General features: G+C 36.2%; 3 protein-coding genes across 10 annotated transcripts in view; 1 reads left to right on the forward strand and 2 right to left on the reverse strand.

Annotated features, from left to right (window-relative positions):
- Positions 1–164: 164 nt before the first annotated feature.
- yy1a (YY1 transcription factor a) lies at positions 165–5341 on the reverse strand. The gene is made up of 5 exons (XM_048191545.1): positions 4668–5341; positions 3059–3221; positions 2220–2280; positions 1862–2020; positions 165–1744 (listed from the first exon to the last, which is right to left on the reverse strand). Exons 1-5 carry the CDS (start codon positions 5173–5175, stop codon positions 1562–1564), a joined length of 1074 nt encoding a protein of 357 aa, XP_048047502.1. The 5' UTR covers positions 5176–5341; the 3' UTR covers positions 165–1561.
- A 2448-nt stretch (positions 5342–7789) lies between these two features.
- On the forward strand, positions 7790–14323 carry degs2 (delta(4)-desaturase, sphingolipid 2). The gene is made up of 3 exons (XM_048191565.1): positions 7790–8122; positions 11813–12555; positions 13511–14323. The coding sequence occupies exons 1-3, from the start codon at positions 8041–8043 to the stop codon at positions 13652–13654; spliced, it is 969 nt and encodes a 322-aa protein (XP_048047522.1). The 5' UTR covers positions 7790–8040; the 3' UTR covers positions 13655–14323.
- Positions 14324–14968: 645 nt separating this feature from the next.
- Positions 14969–23593, reverse strand: part of evla (Enah/Vasp-like a) — a 43172-nt gene continuing 34547 nt past the window's right edge. For all 8 annotated transcript variants that reach the window (XM_048191561.1, XM_048191557.1, XM_048191559.1 and 5 more), the window contains 8 exons: positions 22656–22900; positions 22444–22547; positions 22311–22347; positions 22148–22190; positions 18222–18282; positions 15836–15896; positions 15682–15739; positions 14969–15587 (listed from right to left, as the gene is read on the reverse strand). In XM_048191561.1, the coding sequence (XP_048047518.1) occupies positions 15550–15587; positions 15682–15739; positions 15836–15896; positions 18222–18282; positions 22148–22190; positions 22311–22347; positions 22444–22547; positions 22656–22900 (647 nt within the window). In that variant the 3' untranslated portion in view covers positions 14969–15549. The remainder of the gene's footprint in view (positions 15588–15681; positions 15740–15835; positions 15897–18221; positions 18283–22147; positions 22191–22310; positions 22348–22443; positions 22548–22655; positions 22901–23593) is intronic.

The following is a 23593-nucleotide window of genomic DNA, read 5'->3' on the forward strand; positions in this document are numbered from 1 at the left end:
CTGACGTCCTTATCAACCGTCTGGTTACCAACATTCTTCGAAATATCTTTTGTTCAACAGAAATAAATTCATACAGGTTTGTAACAACTTGAGTGAGTAAATGAAGTTTTCATTTTTGGGTGAACTATCCCTTTAAATCTATAGGGTGTAAGTGAGAAAATATGTTCAGATTAATAAAGTTTAATAAAATGATTTTTAGGGTTCTGCAAGGATCGCTAGTCTGTGATACACTGCAAATATTGGCAAAAGCAAGCAATCTTCATCACCAATAGCATACTAGTACATACAAATATTTAAAAAAGCATACATGTGTAACTTTATACAATTTATAACTGAATATTGTGCATATATTCATATACAAATTCCGAATATGGGACATCATACTTAGCCTCACGTTCACTCACTATTATTCTAAGTTAGGATGTTTTAATATTAGCTTGCAGTAATGCAATGTTAGAGCTGTGCTTTTTTTTTTTTGTTACTGCAACTCATAATTGTTAGGTACATGTTATGATTGATTTAAAAAAAAAAAATACATTTTCAAATTGTACATTCACTGCTGCTTGTAACTTGTCTACTAGATGCAGTAATACTTTTTACCATGAACCAGACCCATATCACTTTCAAGTGGTCATTTGTGAAATCAAATTAAAACAATTTTAAAAGCAAGGATTGTGCAGCTTTAAGTCAATTGAGGGCATTTAGCATACAACAGCATGATAAATTCAGGCTCTTGGCAACTGCACAAGGGAGTTTAGCTTTATTCCATATCATCAAATAAATTAGAGAATTCGATGGAAAATTGTATTTTCACATACTGAGTAGATTGTTACCGTGTTACAAAAGAAGGCATGTGTATGTAGTAGTACTTCCTGAAGCTGGATAAAACTTTTAATTGGTTAAACACAATCTAATCAACATATCTATTATCTACATGATTTCAAAACATTTATACAGGTCAGGTATACAAAATGAGATACCTGCACAGGATACCTCTCACAAAGAAAAGCTGTATTTACATTAAGAAAAAAAAAAAAGCTGAACGCCAACTCATTCTCCTTGAAGAAAAGCATTCACAGATTTTAAGTCTCAGGGACAACACACACACACACACACACACACACACATGCGCACGCACGCACACACACACACATTATGACAGCTCTACGCTCTAAAAAGTGTACAATATGCACACTTTGAAGACATCTAAAAAGCAGTCTTTGTCTTTGCAAACCGGTAGAAACAGACACACTGATGGACAATTTGCTTCTTTGGGCTCAGGATAATGAGCATCTTGTATGTGAATGAGGGTCCACAAAAACAATCACATCTTCGAAAGAAGAAACTCTCATAACCGGGAAGTTATTTAATTCAGGTCTATACCATGAGAAGGTTGACGGGATAGTTTGGTATCAGGTCCTCATTCACATTTCAAATCCCATCAAAATGTGTGCTGAGATTCTCTTAGAAAAGAATGGTTCTAGAAACGACATACAAAGTGGGTTTTGGAGCAGGAAGCTGTTGTCGGAGTCTTTAGGGAAACTTTCCTCAGCGAGCGATCTCACTGATTGTTTTTAGCTTTTGCGTGTGTCAAAATGTGAGACTTCAGGTTGGTGGACTGAGCAAATTTCTTGTTACAGCCATCAAACGGGCAAACATATGGTCTGTCTCCAGTGTGAATCCGCACATGTGTGCGCAAGTTAAAGTCCAAAGAAAAGCGCTTTCCACATCCTTCGAAAGTGCACTGTGGAGGAAAAGATGATAAAACATTAGGACATTTATTATTTATATTTCATGCAGTTCCACACTATTCTGAATAGCATCATCCATTTTTTTAAGCATTAACAAAAAATAATCTTACCTGGAAAGGTTTTTCACCAGTATGAACCAACTGATGTCGTTTTAGCTTGGAACTTTCCACAAACGCCTTCCCACATTCAGCACAGACATGAACCCGTGGCCCATGGGTGTGCAAGTGCTTTCTCATAGCGGAATTGTCCCGAAACATTTTTGTGCAACCCTATGATAAAGACAATGATGATAAACAACTAAAATCCTAAAAATCAAGATAAACTAGACATGAAATCATTAATAAATATTAAACAGTGATTCCATCTTGAAACTGAAGCACAATATCCTAAATCAGCACTTCTGCTACAGAAATTTAACAATTCTCACAAATGCTAAAAAAGAAAAAAGAAAAAAAAAGGCACACTCACTTTGTGGGGGCAGGCTATCGTCCTTGGAGAATCGTCTTCTTTTATTTTCCTCGGCTTCATTCTGTATTGTGAAAAATATTAAGGGCAATCATTTGCATGCGTGTTGTTTAATCTAGGAGTTCGGTAATAAAGGACATACATAAGTAGGGATGTGCACCGATTAATCATTTGCAAAATAAAAGTCTGTGTTTACGTAATATATGTGTGTTCTGTGTATAATAATTATGTATATATAAATACACACACATACATGTATAAATTTAAGAAATATATGCATGTTTAAATAAATATATATATTTATATAGATTTTATATTACATATATATATATATATATATATATATATATATATATATATATATATATATATTAACATTTTTCTTAAATATATACATGTATGTGTATGTATTTATATATACTGTATATATACATAATTATTATTCACAGAACACACATATATTACATAAACAGACTTATTTTGCAAACGATTAATCGCAATTAATCGTTGCACATCCCTATACGCAAGTAAAAAACTAAAATATAATATTGTATCTAAAACAACAGACTGAATTCGGAATTTAAACTTGTGATATCAGTTATATGTTTTTTTCAAACCACTACATAAAAATCAAATCAATGTAACAATAATGCAAACATACAATGAATTGATTTATTTGCTGGACCAATCGGTTTTAAAATCTGCAAACATAAATTCTCTCATGCATGACTGCTACTTATATAAGCTCGTACTGATGATTGACAGGACTGAATGATTAGGCTCCTACCAAACCTACATTTGAAATCTCATATAAATTTTCAATCTTTTTGCTGAATGCCCACCTTGCAAACTCTGCCAGCTGTTTTGGGTCTGAAAGGTCAATACCAGGTATGCCACCAGGGGGCAGTTTTTTGCCTGTCATATACTCGGAGTAATCAGGAGGAGAGTTTTCCCCAATGATCTGCTCCTCCACCACTGTTTCGTGATCGACATCTTTCTTATCATCTGTCAAAACACAAGATGAAACGTTTAACAAAGTACTTAATCAAATCACACACACACTGTATTCATAATGAGAAAAACGTTATAAGGACAGATATAGCAAACAAAAGCTAAATGCACTGATGACAGTCAACACTCTAGTCATGAATGATTCATCTTCAGGGTAAAATAAGTTATCTCTCCATTTTCATGAGCAATCAATATGCTGATTATACTATTGTGGTGTACTTTATATTTCAGTCAGGTATTCCGCACCCAAATATGATAATTTTGAGAATACAGAAATACAATGAAGTGCGCATTTCATGTCTTTTTCCCCCCGGTTAAGTACTGCGTTGTGTAAAACTGATGTTTCAAATAAACAGACGCCTGACGCGCATGCGCACTGTGATGGATTACCGCACACTTGTGAACGAACAAACACTTGAATCTGCACCCTATGCTCATGTTCTTTACTTTAATATTTAAGTAATGCTAAACATTTTGGTCGTTAGAGGCCAGACTCCCATAAAACGACGCACCAAAGTGTAAAACTTAAAAAACTAATGCATAATACCCACAACAACAATAACGAATATTACTAATGTAATGCAACATCCTGTAAAGCCGCTAGGCTCCAAACGTCGACGTAAAAGAACTGAAGTACTAGTAGTTTAAATATTTGCACGTGTTTCAGTATTTAAACAACACATTTTATTAAACTATTCCAAGTTCAAAGAGATTACATCTTTCTACACAAGTTCACACTGTCAATTACAATCGCCAAGATTTCACAGCTACAATAAATACTTCTACACAACTTGCTTTCCACCATAAATATATGAATATGTATTAGTAATAATAAATACGCAGCATCTTAAACATTAAATAGCATTTTAAAAATCAATGCGCAAAATGAACCTGTTTGTTAAACGCGTACTAATGCTAATCACGTCTTATTAAACTAAACTGAGGATTATCGGCACAAGAAACAGATAGCTAGATGTATCCTAATTTGTCAGTTACAACATTTAAATACGCGGTAACATTTGTTTATTGAGGGAATTAAGCGCCGTGAGACATAGTTTGCAGGCAAGCAGCAGATCGTGTGACTAGGTCCCTCCCCTTCTTCAAAATGAGCTGCGCCATTGCGGCCTGCAGCAGCGCGGCGGACTCACAGCGCCTCTCTCCGCTCCGGCCGCCATCTTTCCCCGCTCACACAACCGCCATGTTTCGGGGCCGCCGCCATAATGGTCTGGAGGAATATGGCGGCGCCCATCCACACTTAAAACATGGCTTCCCATCAAAACAAAAACATTTAGACCGGGGCCATCCTTATAAGTGGCTTTTCGGTCAGAAAATCGTTTCTGGCACTGGGCTATCTGGCAGCTTTATAACAGGCTCGAGAGGAAGAGGGCCCACACGAGGCCTTCGCGAGAACAAAGCACTTGATGTGATGTCAAAACTTACCAGATGCCCACATAGTGACGGAAAACTCCCCCTCCAGTGTTTTGATCTGCACTTGCTTCTGCTCCCATTTGCGTCCGCTCGCCTCGGCGGAGTTAAGGAAGCTCTTTTTGACCACTCTTTTCCCGCTGCCTCCTCCTTTCTTCATCCTACCCGACGGGTTCTTGCCAGACACGGTCACCAAAGTCTGCTCGATATATTCCTCCTCTGCCACCGGAACAGGGACGGGAATGAGGATCTGGTCCTCGAAGCTGTCGTCTGCGTGGAGGTCTGAATCATCGCAGCCAACGACCTCCTCGCGAGTTTGTACCAAAATCACCTCCTGATGGTTAACGTGGTTAGGATCGTCTGTAACCAGAGGCTGCAGAGCGATCATCGGCTGGTGCTCGTCGTCGTCTCCACCGACCACTGTAGTCTCGATGGTCTCAACTTCGATTTCGTGCAGCTCGACGATCTCGGCCGGCATCTCCGAGCCGTCGGTTTCAATGTACAGTGTCTCACCCGACGCCATTCTTGGCTCTCTTGCTCTCCGAACTGATTTCAAGCAAGCCCTGTGTCAAATCAACGACCCGCTCTCCCCCTCCTTCTCCACTAAACAACAGACAAAACTCCGTCCCACATTGACTGACTCCGTTCACGGACTCTGCCTGAGAGGATCAGCCAAGCGAAATCTCGCGAGATCTTGTTCTTCGTTTGACCTCATTCTCACCACTAAACTTTTGTAAATTAGTGATGTTTAGTTTTTAAATCTTCATTGGCACATAGTTTGAAGAACAGCTGATCAACTGCAATAATAAAATAAGTTTATTTTGTTCTGAAACGCGTAGTTTTAAGTTCAACATTGGTTACTCAAGTAGGCATATTTCTTTCATGGAAACTTTTTCATTGTATATATAAGCAAATATATTTTGGATTGACATAAAGAGGATTTATGTCAATAAACCTATAGATTTACAACTAAGTGGAAGTGATATACAATAAGGTGGAAGTGATATACTAAGTTCCATATATTCATTTTATACATAGCCTACAATGAAATGGATAGCCTACAAATATTTTACTTTAATGTATTGTTTTGTATTTGTTATGTAATGTAAAAGCAAAGAAATGTGATGAGAGCATGCAATGTTATTATTAGGTATTAATAGTGAAATGGCATACTTTTCATAATTTTGTTGTTATATATATATATATATATATATATATATATATATATATTTACAGTATATATACAGTATATACATATGCACAGCACAGCATAAATGAGTACACCCCCTCTGAACAAATACAAAAGATGTATTTTTTTATGATCACTAATACAATTCATGGATTGATGGCAAAGCTAAAATGTATTAAACATATACATAATAAAAACTGAGAAATATGTCATTAATAGCCATAAAATAGGTAAATTAGCCAATTTTGTTTAAATTAAGGATTGCAGAAATGAGTACACCCTAGATTTAATTCAACAAATGTATAATATTCTAGCACTTAGTATTCCCCTTCATAATTTTGAAAATACTGCTCTGACCTTTCTTGGCACGGAGTGTACAAGTTCATGACAAATTGTCACATCTGTCCTGTTTAACTCCTGGATGATGAGCTCTTTAAATGCCCTGATCTTTAATGGGGAGTGTTGCTCAACTCATCTCTACAGAATCCCCCACAGGCGCTCAAGAGTGTTATGATTGAGTGCAATACATGTCCACAGAAGGTTTTTCACCTTGGGAGAATGTATATCCTTATTGTCATGTTGAAAAAATGCCCAATAATGCAGGGAATGAGGAACGGGTAACATCTTCTGTTTCAAGTTTGTGCATTAAATTACACAGTGGTGTGGGAATTCATGACAGCATTGATAAAGCACAACTCCCTCACACCTTCAGCATTCATTCATCCCTATATAAGAGATTTACTACCACTGAACTTTACTGCAGGCACTTCTCACTGTACTCCTCCTCTAGCAACACAGTAACATTTTGGATGCTGTTAGATCCAAAATGATTGATTTGGTCTCATGAGACCAGCGTATTATTTCCCATAATCTATATTTTGTAAATATGGGCTTTGCAAATGGCTACATGACTTTATTGTGCTTTGGCTACAGTAGGTAGTTCCAGTGAGAACAACAACCATGCATGTCATTTCTGCAGGCTGCATCTTACTCTGTGAGATAAACAGTTACTCTTTTCATAGCTTTTCTGGCTCTGAGACACTTGCTTGGTATTTCTTCTGCTCTTTGTCTAACAAAAAAAAATCCCTCATCACTAAAAGAAAGCTTAAAATGAAAGCCTGATTATTTCAGGGGCCTTGTCACAAGTCCATTGTTTTTAAATTTCTATGTTACTTTTGCTATATTTTCACACTTAAAACAATGATTTGGTGATCCTCTTGTAGCACTGTCCTCTTTTGTGCTAAGAAATAAGTCTCCTGACAGTTCTCTCCCAAGTGCTTCCATTGTTGTCAGCATTAAGTCTGAGAATGAATTCAGTGGGCTATATAACTCTTATAATTACTTCTCTTTAAATGTTTTGGTTCAACATACTTACCTGTTGATCAAACATTGCCTTAAACTTACACCAGAAATTTTTTATTTAGTTTTATTTACTAACTTTTAAGTGGGTGTACTCATTTCTGCTACACAACATTTTATCACCTGGATAAGAAAATCTTATTTTCCTGAATCATTTTGACATGCTTCTTTGGTAATTGATTAAGCAGACTTGCTGGAACATTTTATTTCTAAAGAACCCTAACATGTCTTCTAAGTAACTGAGTAATTGCTGACTTAAGTGTATATCTGTATTTCGTTTTTTTTTTTTTTTTTTTTTTTTTCGTTTCTCTCATTAGGCCTTACTACATTAAATGAAACAAGCATCACATTACATCTAAATTTGTCTGTTATTAAATGCTCCTTAGACTATTTGATGGAGTAATAATATTAATAAACGCCCCCTCGCGGTAAGGTGACGTAAACCTGTCTAGACCAGAATTACAGGACTGTGACACAAGCTGAAGTATTTTATAAAGGGAAAAGAAAAAAAAAACTTTAAACTAACCTTTACTGTACAATACATATATTGCCACGCGTATATTTTAAATCAAATTGCCAAACATTCCACAGTTAACCGATTTGCGTCTGTGTGGCAAAATGTAATATTCTTATTGGGACAGAGCAAACTGTATGGGCTAGGTTGACAGCTTGATCTCGTCACTTCGTTAGGGTTTCGGTTGAAGTTAGTTACCGTTGGTAGGCTATAGACTCTCAGGCACACCTTCCATACCTGCCTTATCTAAGAGGGCGTGTCCGAAACGAGTCTAGTAAGCGAGGAATCACCTGAGCGCATTACAACAGCAGCACACAGGTGTGAAAATGGGGAAAGCAGTTGGACGCTGGGACTTTGAATGGGTTTATAATGAACAACCGCACACATGGAGAAGAAAAGAAATATTAGGTAAGTGTAAATCAAATAACAGAAATACAACTGTCAGTCAGCAGAATTCGTTAAACATGCTGTAGAAGTCATGTGGTTTTGGCTAGCCGACTGACTTAAATTGAGTTTAAATATCACTTAACCATTTGGGAGCGTGTTAAATTTTGTTATCTGGTTGAATAACTTGTGTTGACAAAGATATATATATATATATATATATATATATATATATATATATATATATATATAGCTCAAATGTGTACCAAGAAGCACTGTATCTCATCATGACTGCCTATCACGGCATAAATCAAAATAATCACTGATTATACAGAATCCGAACTAGTTTAACATTCTAAAAAGTATATTTGAAGTATTGTCAAATATAAGAAAAAAAAAAAAATCTCATATCTTCCCCGGAAGAGTGAGCGTGTGCCGGTGAGCCAGTGTGATTATGGGTGTGATTGTATGTATAAAGTGAGAATTTTCCAATTTTTTTATTTATCTCCCCCCCCCCTCCCCCCTTTACATACTCTGTCGTCTTGTGTTATATGCAAAATATTCTACTTGTATTTGAGGTCAAACACTGGCTGTATGTTTAGTTTAATGTAGCCTAGTTAGACAAGACAGCCTAGGTGTAGACAGGTGAAACATATAAATGTGTTTTTCCTGGATCTAACAGACAATGGCTTCAGGGGATGGTAATTTGTGTAAACTGATTCCAGGCATTATTGCCTCTATGGCAATGGGTCTTACTTGATGACAACATTCTAGTCTTATGACCATAACAGTAAAGATATCATGTCACAAGCTCAGTTCCCCTATAAAACACATTTATGAACAGCTTGGAGATTTCAACACAAAAATATAAATGCAAAAGGGATTTTTTTTTTTTTTTTTTGCACAGAAATAGGGAATTAAAAAGTTGATGCTTTTTCAACATACCTCATTGAACTGTAAGAACCTCCCCTTCACTGTAATTCTCCATCATTATCCCCCCCCAAAACACCTCTTGATATTGATAAGATATTGTGAAGTCACACGGATAGCTTTACACCTCAAGCTCTTTAAATATTAATAGTGTATTCTTCTATCATCTTTGGACCATTTCAGAAGGGATGATGACTCGGATACTATTTACAAACTTATATAAATATTTGATATATTTTCAGTAACATGAAATACTTTTAAAATATTATATAATATTTCTAATATTGTATACTGTACATTATTTTTATACAATATATTTAAAGCTGCAGTTCGTAACTTTTTTTGTGTTCAAAATTTACAAAAATTATATAATGAGAAAGTACAACATGAATCCATTTTCCAAGCCGTGTTTTTGTCTTACCCTGAATCATTATGGTACACTTATAATAAGTGTTTATATTCAGACTATTTCAGACCGGACTGGTAGGACCCGCCGCAGAGTATCACAGTAACTGCGTGACTCGCCAGAGACATACATGGAGAAAAGTAGCTCCGGCTACAATGTTCTTCCACAAGACGCGTGCAGTTCTGATTATTAACTGCTAGAGGGCCAAAATCATGGACTGCAGCTTTAAGTAACAGACAAATTTGGTGTTAAAAATTATTGGTGTCAGTGCAATGCAAATCCGTTTTTAAATTATTCTTGTTTTGCTTCAAGACCATTTAGTTATTTTTTTAATGCCAAAACGTGACTTTGGATTGTAATAGCATCTGGGAGTGGAGTTTGTGGTACCTTTATTTACACATTTTATGGTATCTGGTTATTCATTACATGGATGAACTTGTCCAATGTTCAGAAACACTGAATTCAGGTTTGAATACTTGAGGCTTGAATACGACTTACAGAAGCCAAAACACAAACACTTTGTTCAAAATAAACCTGTTTGTTCATTTATGTGACAATAAGCCATGACAGGTGTGATCTTGTTCAGATTACAGCAGAGACTCCAGGGGCAGGAAAAGGCGAATCCATCAATCTTTAACTGCATGTGTACACCTGCATGCTTTGTGAGCGCCATTTGTTTGACATATGTAAAATGCAAAGGCAAAACAAATACACAGATAATTTGACATGTGGAACTGAATCCAAGAACATGTCCATGTTTAATGGTGCCCATTTCATGATTATCACTGCTTGTGACTGTATTAGCCCTAGATAAAAAAACAAAAACAAAATATGATTCACATGTTACCATTCACTCGAGCATAAACCAGTTGAAAACCTAGCAATATGAACAGTTTGCATACAGACATTATGCAAATTGCATGGAAAAAAAAAAAGGTGTTATGTCAGATTTGCATGCAGGTCACATGTAATTGTACAGGTGAAAGTGGTCACTTTGAAATAGATGTTTGTAGAACTTAAATATTCTGCAGCAGTGGATGATAAACAGAACATTAGTAGGGTAAACAAATCTACTAATTAAAAAGGCACACTGTCGGGGGAGCATCTCCCGTGTGGGGAGAATTGGTAATAAGTTGACTACCTACGCAACATAGTGCCTTAACATGTTTAATAGGTTACCACTAGCAACTGTAATAGTCATAATATTTTTTGCAATGCTAAGTATAAATAACATGACCTTTTAAGATGTTTGTTAATAACATCGAATTAAGATGTTACTATAATAATATCTTAATTAAAAAAAGAATCAGCTTCAAAAGTGATGCAAGCATAATTATTTCAAGTGTTAATTTAATGAGGTTGTGAAGGCTTAATTTCAAGTACAACACATCCTTAAACATGAATAAGACTTCAATAAAAATCTATAATAATCCCTGTAACAAGAAACTAATTTCAAGAGCTCAAACAACAGTTTATATCCTTTGAAGGATTTTTTCTCTATTGCTGTCAATATAGGGACTGTAATGGAAAAGGATGTTGCTTGTGTTTTTTAGAAGAAAAAAAATCCTCATATTTTTAATGTTAAAGGGTTAGTTCACCCAAAAATGAAAATTCTGTCATTAATTACTCTCCCTCATGTCGTTCCTCACCCGTAAGACCTTCGTTCATCTTCAGAACACAAATTAAGATATTTTTAGAAAATACGATGGCTCAGTGAGGCCTGCATCGCCAACAAGAACAATTTTTCAATGCCCTGAAAGCTACTAAAAAGATATTTAAAACAGTTCATGAGACTACAGTGGTTCAACTTTAATATTATAAAGCGACAAGAATACTTTTTGTGCCAAAAATAACAAAATAGTGACTTTATTCCACAATATCTAGTGATGGGTGATTTCAAAACACTGCTTCATGAAGCTTCGAAGCTTTACTAATCTTTTGTTTCGAATCAGTGGTTCAGAGCGCCAAAATCACATGATTTCAGTAAACAAGGCTTCGTTACGTCATAAGTGTTTCGAAATTTCAATGGTTCATGTGACTTTGGCAGTTTGATTCACGCTCTGAAACACTGATTCGAAACAAATGAGTAATGACAATGTTAATTTTTGGGTGAACTAACCCTTTAACAAGACCCTGGTAGTTTTATGTCTCTCATATCACTCTGTGGTCTCTTTCTGCTGACATTATAAAAAATTCCCTCAGAGATGTATTTTTGTGGCCATTTGGTCATTTCAAATCTCTTTAGTGATACAATTCAGATCATATGTGTGTATATATATACACACACACACGTTTGTGTATATAAATGATAATAATAAAAAATGTAGCTTTTTTACTGTTTAAACTATTTTTATCTTGACATTGTTCTCTCTCTTCAGCAAAGTATCCTGAAATCAAGTCTTTGATGGGTCATGACCCCCAGCTGAAGTGGGTGGTGTCAGGGATGGTACTCACCCAGCTGCTGGCCTGTTACATGGTTCACGAGCTCTCCTGGAAGTGGGTGGTGTTTTGGGCGTATGCATTCGGTGGCTGCATCAACCACTCTCTGACCCTCGCCATCCATGACATTTCACACAACGTGGCCTTTGGCACTAAAAAGGCGCGCTGGAACCGCTGGTTTGCCATGTTCGCCAATCTCCCCATTGGCTTGCCTTACTCGGCATCCTTCAAGAAGTACCACATCGACCACCATCGGTATCTTGGAGGAGATGGCTTGGACGTGGATATTCCGACCGACCTTGAGGGCTGGTTCTTCTGCACCCCAGCCAGGAAGGTGCTCTGGCTCTTTCTCCAGCCTTTGTTCTACGCGCTCCGTCCCTTGGTCGTGAACCCCAAGCCTGTGACCAGGTTGGAAATGCTGAATGCAGTCGTGCAGTTTGTGGTAGATATTATCATCTACTATTTTTGGGGTCTCAAGCCTATAGTCTATCTTATTGCTGGCTCTATACTGTGCATGGGCCTGCATCCCATCTCTGGACATTTCATTGCTGAACACTACATGTTTATGAAAGGTCATGAAACCTACTCTTATTACGGCCCTCTCAACTTGATAACCTTCAATGTGGGATACCATATGGAGCACCATGATTTCCCCAGCATTCCTGGCAGCAAATTACCTGAGGTACGAGTCTGGCTGTATTCCATTATTTTTAGGCATGCACAATATTAAAATGATGATATAAGCTGATAATTATGGTAGAGATATTAAAATGTATACTTTTTTACGTCGCTTTTGCACTCTAAAAGTCAAATTCGCAACATTATAATGTACACAATGAAAATCATTCATGAATATTCAATATTGAATATTAATTCTGTGTTTTAAAGATGAAGGTTAGATGATGGCAAAGGTGATATAAATATAAAAACGAAGGAAATTCAATATCCAATACTGACTGATATTGTAAAAGATGCCAATATTGGCTGATAACCAATATTGTATTTAAATTGACACTTATCCAATAGGCATATACTGTATATAGAGTTGCTGCCTTGGTTTTTCTCACTCATGTAAGAGATTCTTATATGATATTCTTCACGCATAAGCTTATAGATGTGGTCCACTATGAAAATAAGCTGCCATTAACAGAAGGAGACCAGATTTTTAAATCTAAGTAAGTTTACTTTTCAGGCTAGTGCTCAAGTGGAGACGTCATGGAAATGTAATGCTCTGTATTGATTTTGACAGTTACTGATTAAGAGGAAGAATCTAACTTTTGGCATTTTGATACTAACTAGAAAGACAAATATTTGCTAAACTCTTTTTCATTCTTCATCAGTGTCCATAAAGACAATTTGATTGCGTTCATAGCTTACAGAAATCACACTTTCAGTGAAAAAGAACCAAGGCATGTCTGTAAACTGATTGCTTATGCATTACATTGTGTCTGTTAATGTTTAAACCATGTTAGCACTAGAGACAGGAAACCAGCGCTTCATCTACACTTTACAGTCTAGCTGCATTATTCTTCATTCATATTTCTTGGTTCACATAATGCATTGTCATACAAAGTATATAAATAGAAATTTTGTAAGTAATATTTATGATTTATTTATGCATCTTTCTCATTTTACAGGTCAAGAGGATTGCAGCAGAGTACTATGACTCACTCCCTCAACACACTTCCTGGATGCGAGTGCTCTGGGACTTTGTATTTGATGACACCATCGGCCCCTATGCCAGAATCAAGAGACAATACAAACTTGGCAAAAAGGAATAAATTGGGTATTAGACTACTGATCTAACCAAAGAGTACTACACAGATCTGCAAATGAAACATAACTGGCACTTGCAGGCAAAGGAACAAACCTTTTCACACATGAACCTGCAAACCTCTTCATTCTGTCACGGCATTTCATCATAGAGATCCATCTGAACAATATCCAAACTATTACTTCACATTCCCTGCAATTGGGACCATGTTACATGATTTGTAATTTACTGTTTCGGTGTATCAAAGCCCAGTTAACCATAAATTCATTCCTACCCAAGACGTGAAACTTTGTATTCGATTCTGATGTTGATCTTATGGTATATATATATATGAACAAAATGAATGCAGTTGTTTTGTGTATCATTGCCACTCAAGTCACTCAAATATACTCAACTTCTGAGATGCCAGTTAAGATGTACCTGAGGAAAGAAGTGCTGAGATGAAATGTGAGTTTAAGCAGATATGAAATTCCTTTTCATCAGTGAGGCCTTTTTGAAAATCTAATATTTTGTGCAATGTTGTGTAACTAGAAGAGTCTTTAAATTGTGTTTCATATGTTCTGTCGTTTGCACTGTGACAGTTTAACTCTGAACACCACTGTGATAAATATGCTGTGGAATATATTTGTTCAGCACACTGTAGTTCAATAAAATTCTCTTACAAGATGAATCTGAATAATGGCAGACGGATTTGTTGAATTTTCAATGAAAATGCAACATTTTTATAGAAGCATGAGACAAGACTTTTTTTTAAAAGGGGGGAAAGCTTTTAAAGTTCTTTTAATTCCATCAATCTCACACTCTCACCATGTGATTAATTTAATTGTAATTTTTGTGAAATATCAACATCAACTTTTAAAATCAGGATCAACCTAATTAAACCAGGATACATTGCACAATCAAACATTTCACCCAATTCTTTCAATTCATCTCACATTGTTGTTTGTGTATATATATATTTTTTTTCCATGTCCATCTCTTGAGCTCATCAAAAGAGTGTCTATATTTAACCTCATACCTCCGAATTAGTTTAAAACAAAGTTCTAGTGAACTTCTGGGGCCTCATTTATAAAATGTTGCATAGAAACCATCCTACGTTTAATCTAAGATCATTCTCAAATGTGCGTACGTGTGATTCAGAGAACGTACGCACAATATTACTATTAGCGCCTGCTTAGAACCTGATGGGGCGCTAAGCACTTTTCCACGTCAAAGACCGTTTATATAAATCTGCGAATGTTGGTGTGGATTTAAGCGTACGCACATTTTATAAATGATGCTCCAGCTTTGGCCAAAAAAACAACAACAACAACCACCAAAATGTCTCAAACTCTTTTAACTATAGTAGTTTGCTGACAGTTCACTAGCACAAATGTGCAGAGTTTGTACTTATTAAACCCAATGATTAAGAGCAGTAATATAAAATATAAAAGGCTGACAATAACTGTCGTGCAACTTTGTCTCTCTCTCATTTAATATAATACAATTCTTAACAATAATAACAATGACCGATGAAACAATATAAACTTAGAAAACAAAAATATCTTCATTAATTTCCAACTTGTTGACTTTAAGACTTGAAAGAGCGAGCGCAGTAAGCTGCACAGTGGACTGTCTCAACGTTCATACTGGAGGAAATAGAAAATTCAGTGTGAAGGTCTATATTTCCATCTGCTCATCCATACACACACTCACTCACTCACTAAATCCATCACTCCAATTCCTTCTGTTTCTCAGCTTTCCCTTGTCCTTCTCAGTAATTCCTTGTTTCTGCACAACATTTCTGCAACTGAATTTTCCGTACCATTGCAGACATGCTGCGAGAAGGTTTTCAAGTGCGCGTTCCTGTACTTCCCCGAACCTTCAGTCATTATCAGTCGTCGTCATTAAAATTTCATAAGACTATGTGGAGCCAATTCTCAGCAGTTCCCTTCTAATGGCTAAAAGAAAGAGAAAAACATGTAAATATACTGGAAAGATATGTACACGTTTGTTTTAAATGATCATGCATCTCACTGTTCCCCCGAAACTTACCATCAATGATTTCTTCTTTTACTTTCTGCAATTCTCGCACAACCTCCTCCAAGATCTCCTTTTGAACACAACAGATTTTATAATAGTTAGCAGACCAGTCCGTCTTCATTTTTTGCACAGTAATAATACTTTCTGAATGATATTCTGAACTAACCTGTTTCATTCTGTCAAAGTCAAATGATTCTGCATCACTGGTGCTTCCGATTGGTTTTGCCCTGTATAATGTCCATCATAAATATTTAAATACATTTTGAATGATCAAAATTTTACCTGAAAGTCATGTTTGCTGTAAAAAAAAATTCTGGATGTATTAAATATTAACATGGCTTTCTGATGTAATCTCAGTTTTTATAAAGGGTTCATTTTCAGAGTTCAAAGAGGTAATTTTGTGTGTGTTTACACAAACACTCAATGCTAGCTTACACAAAACATAAAACCTGCATTTTGCAGTTTTCAGAAAGCAAGCAGAACCGGCTTTGTTTGCATTTAGGTCATTCCAAGCTCAGGTTGCCCCGTGCTTTACTTCCTTAACATGAACATTTGTGTTGACAACCGAGGCATTTACTCACGTATGCAAACCCTAAACTTGATAAACTCATTCATTTCAGTGCTCTGGTGCAATCCGTCTTGGAATGCCTCAACGAATGTCAATATTAAAAGGAACCGCATGTTATAAAATAACAAGAAATGGTAACACTTTACAATATGGTTCATTAGTTAACTACATTAGTTAACATGAACTAATAATGAACTGCACTTATACAGAATGTATTAATCTTTGTTAATGTTAATTTCAACATTTACTAATATATACTTAAAATCTTGTTAACATTAGTTAAAGGCAGGGTAGGTAAGAAATTTTGTTCCAAATTTGTTTAAACTTTCTATATATATACATGCATAATTAAAATGTAAGAACTCTGGTAAAAAGAGTATAAAAATCGATGACTCTAGACCGTTTAATCTGTATTAAACACAGCTCATTATTTCCATCCGGGACGAAACATAGGATTGGCTTAGGCGGCTGTCACTCTCTCGCAACCATGGCAAACCACCCTTTTGCCACACATGACCTGCCCACTTGCGCGCGCACGTTTGATTTGGGGAATCCAAGAGGCACGGATCCTAGGAATACCAAAACAATGGCAGAGAAACAGCAAGCTAAATTCACAGTATCGGCCTATGCAGTTAGTGAAGGCAAACCAGGCAAAAAAAGGAAGACAGTAACAGTACAAGAAAAGGCAATGAACAAAAAGTCTTTGGATAAACAAAGAAATAAAACGCGAGTTAATATCGGCGTGGCTTTCCAGCGATGGCGAGAACTGAGGGAACTCAAGGGGCTGAAAAGTGACTCCTTGATGGCTTTATTTCTGCTGGACAGGTAAATCTTTCTTTTTGTATTTTGATCATACATATTTTTTTGTTTATTTTTTCATGAAGCATGTGTCATTAGCACACGTAGCTGCGTAATATAGCTAACATAACATTACTTAGCGAGCCGTAGTAGAGACGATAAATAATGATAGCTATAGTGTTGAATTGTGCATAATTTTACCCTCTGTCTAAGTCTTTTACCATGTTCACCTGCAAGTTTACCTGCACGTTTTTTTCGCCTTTGTTTTGTTTTTATATTCTCTACCTATGTTTACTGATGTCTTTATCTTGTATCTGTGTGTGTCGTAAATTTGTTGTATGTGTGTGTTATTATTTTGTGTCTGCAATGCAGTTGTGAGTTGAATTTGAGTGTATGTTACTCTGTTGATCTGTAGAACAACTTATGTTATGAATCTTACAGAAATTCTCTTCATCACAGTGTAAATGATGGTAATGGAAAAACTTATCATGCAACCTGTTTTTAGCTTTGCCTTATAGATAACTAGTCGTTGCGAATCAAAAAATATATATTTTAAACTTTACCAATATCAATATGCTAGCTTGATAGTGAGTACTAAAATACATCTTGTTTGTTTATCTTCATAATTTTAAAGTTATTTTTATTACATGTGATTCTGACATGATGTCACTACATCACTGTGCTCCTTCCTCTCCGCTCGTCTCAGGAAATAATGCTCTTCCAGCTCAGTGGTCGGAGTCACACGTTCATGCGTTTTGGGGGCGTGGCTTTGGAAGGAGCCCAGAAGGGAGGGGGTGGAGTGAATGGAAATAATGGCTGTCTTTAAAACAGTGTGAGAGGTTCAGACACTCGATTTTTATACTTTCTTTTTCAGAGTACTTACATTTTAATTATGTATTGATATATAAATAAAGTTTAACAAATTTTGAAAAAAAGTTTTTTATACATTTTTTTGCCTACCCTGCCTTTAATGCACTGTGAACTAACATGAACAAACAATGAACAACTGTATTTCCATTAACTAACATTAACAAAGATTAGTAAATACAGTAACAAATGTATTTCTCATGGTTAGTTCATGTTTAACTAATGAACCTTATTGTAAAGTGTTACCCAAGAAACTTTACAAGTCAGGAGACAAAGAAGAATTAAATGTTTACTGCACCATAAATCTGTTAAAACATACCTTGACACAGCTGAAGACTTGTCTGCAGAGTTTGCTCGTTCCCATGGCTTCTTCACAGGATCTAGGAAGAACATTTAAATAATGGATGATTCTTTTGCTCACCAAACCTCTATACACCTTATAATATATTTTTATATGTTAATTTTCTTTACAATTTTCTCTTTACAAATACATGCGGGTCAGTAGGATTTATTTTGAAAGAAATTAATACTTTTATTCAGCAACAACACATTCAATTGATCAAAGGCCCTGTTTACACCTGTTATTAAGATGCGTTTCGGTCGATCGGATCAAGTGTAAGACGCCAAATACAGGTGTAAACTAAAACGTTTTGAGCTTGTCCACTTTCGACCACATTATTTGACGACCACGTCATTTGATGACGCCAAATACAGGTGTAAACTAAAACGTTTTGAGCTTGTCCACTTTTGACCACTTCCAGAGGTAGTCGAAAACACATTAGACCGGATTAACTTTCTGTTAAACAAATTTTTTTACCGTAACATTTTTACAGTATTTTACCATTAAAATCACAATCATTTTTATAGACCGCCTAGGCGCCTACTCTCTGCCTGCTGACCTAATGTGTAAACATTATGGAAATCTTGCTAGCCAGACAGGATATAGACTGTCAGCTGGAGACCCAAGATTGGTCACCACGTTCAGCGTGGTCTTTGCGAATATTAGAGCATAAATGAATGCTGCTGCTCTCTGTATGTTTTTCTGTGTTTCGGTCGTGTTCATATGTAAACTGCGTAAGCTTATTTTGTCCATCAGATCGAAAGATCTGAAAAATCTCATACAATTACCCACCCATAGACCCACCCCTCGAAGAAATCAGGACAGAAGTGGTCGAAAGTAGATGAAAGAGATGGATTAAAACACCAGGTGTAAACGGGTATATGTCTCCCTCATTTACTTGTGATCCGATTGACAAAAACACATCTTAATACCAGGTGTAAACAGGACAAAAATTGACAGTACAACTAAATACAGTGCTTTTGAACTTTCTATTCTTCAAAAAAGATTTCCTCAAAACATGAAGCAGCACTCTGTTTTCAACGATAATGATAATAAAATGTTTGTTGAGGATGGTATCAGACCTGCGTGAAGTTGGCCCCCCACCCAACGCAAAACGTTGACAAAATAGTCTCAGTCGTTTGTGCTCCAAATTCACCCCAAATAGTCTTGTTTGTTTGTGCTTCGTTTGTGCTGGTAAAAGTTTTGTTTGTGCTGCTTTGGTTTTTAAAATTTTAAAAGAAAATGTATAGGTCATTCTGGGGTCACTCAGCCCCCCACATGCTCCAAATTCACCCCAAATAGTCTTGTTTGTTTGTGCTTCGTTTGTGCTGGTTTGTGCGGGTGAAATTGTCGTTTGTCCTTAGCCTGTAATCTTGCTGCTTGTCTTTTCAAATGTGATTATCTATCTGTCTTAGTTCATGCTGTGAGCGCTGCTCCACCTTTATAGTTTTCACAGCTTTCTTATTAGAAAATTATTTGAAGAATCAGAAATTATTTAGGCTATTTTAAGTCTTCAAGTAAAAGGTTAAAGAAATGTTTACTTTTAGCCTACTTACTTTACACTTGTGTATATAAAACACTTAGCTAAAAACGAAATAAGATTGATTAAATAAAAAACATCCGACTCTTTTATCTCATAATATATAAAGCCATAACAGTTTCATATTTAAAAGAAATATGGAATCATCACAGAAAATCACGCAGTTCATCTGATGTACTCTGCAAATTAGTTTTTTTGCAAATTAGTATTTTTTCTGTTTGGTTGTTTTATAAATTTCTTGCCAATGTACATTTCGTGCAGAGCACAACAACACACTTCTCTTGTCCGCGGAGGCGCCGGCGCGATCCCTTCCATTGTTTTCTGATATTTTGGGTTTTTCCCATGAAACACAAATTCTGTTGTTTAATTATTTATTTATTTATTTATTTTTATTCTGCTTGTAATAGTGAGTGAAACGTTGCATCTGAGGTTTTTCTTAAATAGGCCTTTTAAGAATAAAATAATTACAAAAGAAAAAATTTAAAAAAAATTCCTCAATGTTGTTTTAGATCACATAAAGCCAAAAGGGGTATTTTAGGGGCTGCCAACACATTCAAAACAAATATTAAAGCATAAACTAATGTTTTACCCAAGAACCAAAAATACAAAAAAACTCTTAAAGGGATAGTTCACCCAAAAATGAAAATTTGATGTTTATCTGCTTACCCCCAGCGCATCCAAGATGTAGGTGACTTTGTTTCTTTAGTAGAACACAAATGATGATTTTTAACTCCAACCGTTGCCGTCTGACAGTCTTATAATGCCAGTGAATGGTAACACAATTTATAAGAGTCAAAAAATATGCACAGACAAATCCAAATTAAACCCTGCGGCTCGTGACGGCACATTGATGACCTAAGACACGAAACGATCGGTTTGTGCAAGAAACCGAACATTATTTATATCATTTTTACCTCTAATACACCACTATGTTCAACTGCGTTCAGCACTCGCTTAGTGAGGTCTGATCACGCTCTGACAACGGCAGTGATGTCTTGCGCTTATACTTCAATGAGTGCTAGACATCACTTCTGTTGTCAGAGCGCGATCAGACCTCACTAAGCGAGTGCTGAACGAAAGTCACCTACATCTTGGATGCCCTGGGGATAAGCAGATAAACATCAAATTTTCATTTTTGGGTGAACTATCCCTTTAAGGCTAATTTTTCAGTTTTTTATATACAAAAAATATATAATATATTTCTTTTTAAGAAGAAAATCAAATTAAACGAATATCTTTATTTGTTTTTTCCTTTTGGTTTTGTTAGACAATGAAATAAGTATTTTTTTCCAAATGTAGGCTAATTAATTGAAGAAATTACACGGATTGATGCTGCACAACCTTCCGTTTCTGACACGCGCTTGTCACTGAGAAGGAGGAAATCAAACAGAGACTGAATTTAAAATTATATTGCTCTTACTATTTCTGTTAAATGTATAGGCTTTGGTATAAAGCCTAATACTATGAGTAGGCTAATATGCTTGTTTGCAATTTGCATTTGCAGCCGTTCAGTGTCATTCAATTCAATGCAATCAATGTCTAATATTTTAAAAACCGAAGCAGCACAAACGAATGTTTTTACGGCACAAACGAAGAACAAACAAACAAGACTATTTGGGGTGAATCTGGAGCATGTGGTGGGCTGACTGACCTCAGAATGACCTATAAATGTTCTTTTAATATTTTAAAAACCGAAGCAGCACAAATGAAAATTTCACTGGCACAAACCAGCACAAACGAAGCACAAACAAGACTATTTGGGGTGAATTTAGAGCATGTGGGGGACTGAGTGACGTCATCGCCAAAGACTAATATTTTAAAATCGGAAGCAGCACAAACAAAACTTTTACCAGCACAAACCAGCACAAATGAAGCACAAACGATTGAGACTATTTCGGTTGAAAATGGAACATTTTGGGGGGTGGCTGGTAGACCTCAGAATGACCTATAAATATTTTTGTAATATCTAAAAAACCAAAGCAGCACAAACAAAATTTTTTACGGCACAAACGATTAGAGACTATTTTGCTGACGTTTTGCACTGGGTGGGGGGCCAACTTCACGCAGGTCCAAAACCATTAGAATGAACCATATTAGAATGATTTCTAAAGGATCCCATGACACTGAAGACTGGAGTAATGATGCTGAAAACTCAGCTTTGCCGTCGCAGAAATAAATTTGATTTTAAAAATATATTAAAACAGAAAAGAGTTATTTTAAATCTTAATACTATTTTACAATATTTCTCTTTTTACTGTATTTTTGATTCAAAAAGAAGCATTGTTTTAGTGTTTTAAAAACGTTAAAAAATCTTACTGACCCCAAAATCAACAAAAAATAGGTTTTGTAATAAAAGAAACACCACCTGAATTTTGTCCACGGGAGGAAGGGGATCCATTAGAATCCTCCTGCAAGAAGGAGATATCAGACTGATGTGATGTGATATAAGAATAATCACAGAATAATAACAATACAATAATCAAACATTAAGAATTATGCAATCAATGAATAGTGTACAAAAATCATACATTTTGACTGTCTTCTGGTTTCTCTGAAGCCTTCCTCCTACAGAATGACCATATTTAACAATCAAAATTTGTATAAACACATGCCATGCATCATTAGTTATGAAAAAGAGACAGGAAATGGATGTGGTCTGACCTCCTTGCTAAAAGGGCATTCATTTCCTGCATGAGACCCTCTCCACCTCCTCCACTGCCACCACTAGAGCGATTGGCATCGTTTTTGCTACTGCTTTCCTCTGGCTAGAGAAGATAAAACATGGATTAATCAGGACACCCTTATTGGACTTACTGCATAAAAAAAGAATTATGTGAAACATGTTCAGGTCCAGGAAAGTTTGGGATAGATACCCGCTGAACTTTACGCAGCTTGGCACCAGCCAGAGCTGCAGCCAGGCCTGCCGGAGCAGGACCTCCACCAGCCGGCAGTGGAGGTGGGGCAGGAGGGGGCCCTGTGGCGGGCGGTGGAGGCCCTGGTGGTGGTGGCCCAGGAGGGGGCGGAGGGGCTGGTGGACCCGCCATGGATGCTGAGGTAGGGGGGTGAATGGGAGGGGTGGATGAGAGCATGGAGGGATGACCCGGTGGGATGGGAGGACCTGTTGGAAGAAAGAAAAGAATTACTGTTGTATTCTAGACCGAGTGCTTAAATACATATTCATTTGAAATGAAATAGACTGCAACAGTGAACATTTGCGTTGACTTAAAGGTGAAGTGTTTACGTTGAAATTGTAGAAACCGGAATTGCAAACAGGTTTCTGGTTCCGACCATCTGCTATTGGTCAGAAAAACAGATAGCCCCGCCCCAAACTCGCACCAGAAGACGCTCAAACAAACACTGCAAATGTTCTGATAGCATCACAGTGTTTACAGTTTTTGGGGAAATACATCTATAAATAGACTCAGCAGTAGGGTTCGGCCAGTTCTTCCAAAAGAATGACAAATTCTTATTTTTAGCTGCAGGGTTTTTTGTTTGTTTGTTTTTTACATTTTTCATTAAATTATATATGTTTTCTTTAACAATATGTTTCTTCAACATACACTACTGTTCAAAAGTGAGGGGTCAGTAAGATTTTTTTGGAAATAAATAAATACTTTTATTCAGAAAGGATGCTTAAAATTGATTAAACATTACATAAGATTTTTTATTTCAAATAGATACTGTTCTTTTGAATGCATCAAAGAATTCTGAGTTTCCGTACAAAAATAAAAAAATAATAAAAAAATAAAAATCCACAGAAACACTAACCAGTGCAACTGTTTTCAACATCGATAATAATAAGAAATGTTTC

The sequence above is a fragment of the Megalobrama amblycephala genome, linkage group LG5 (assembly GCF_018812025.1).
Source record: "Megalobrama amblycephala isolate DHTTF-2021 linkage group LG5, ASM1881202v1, whole genome shotgun sequence".
Classification (NCBI taxonomy): Eukaryota; Metazoa; Chordata; class Actinopteri; order Cypriniformes; family Xenocyprididae; genus Megalobrama; species Megalobrama amblycephala.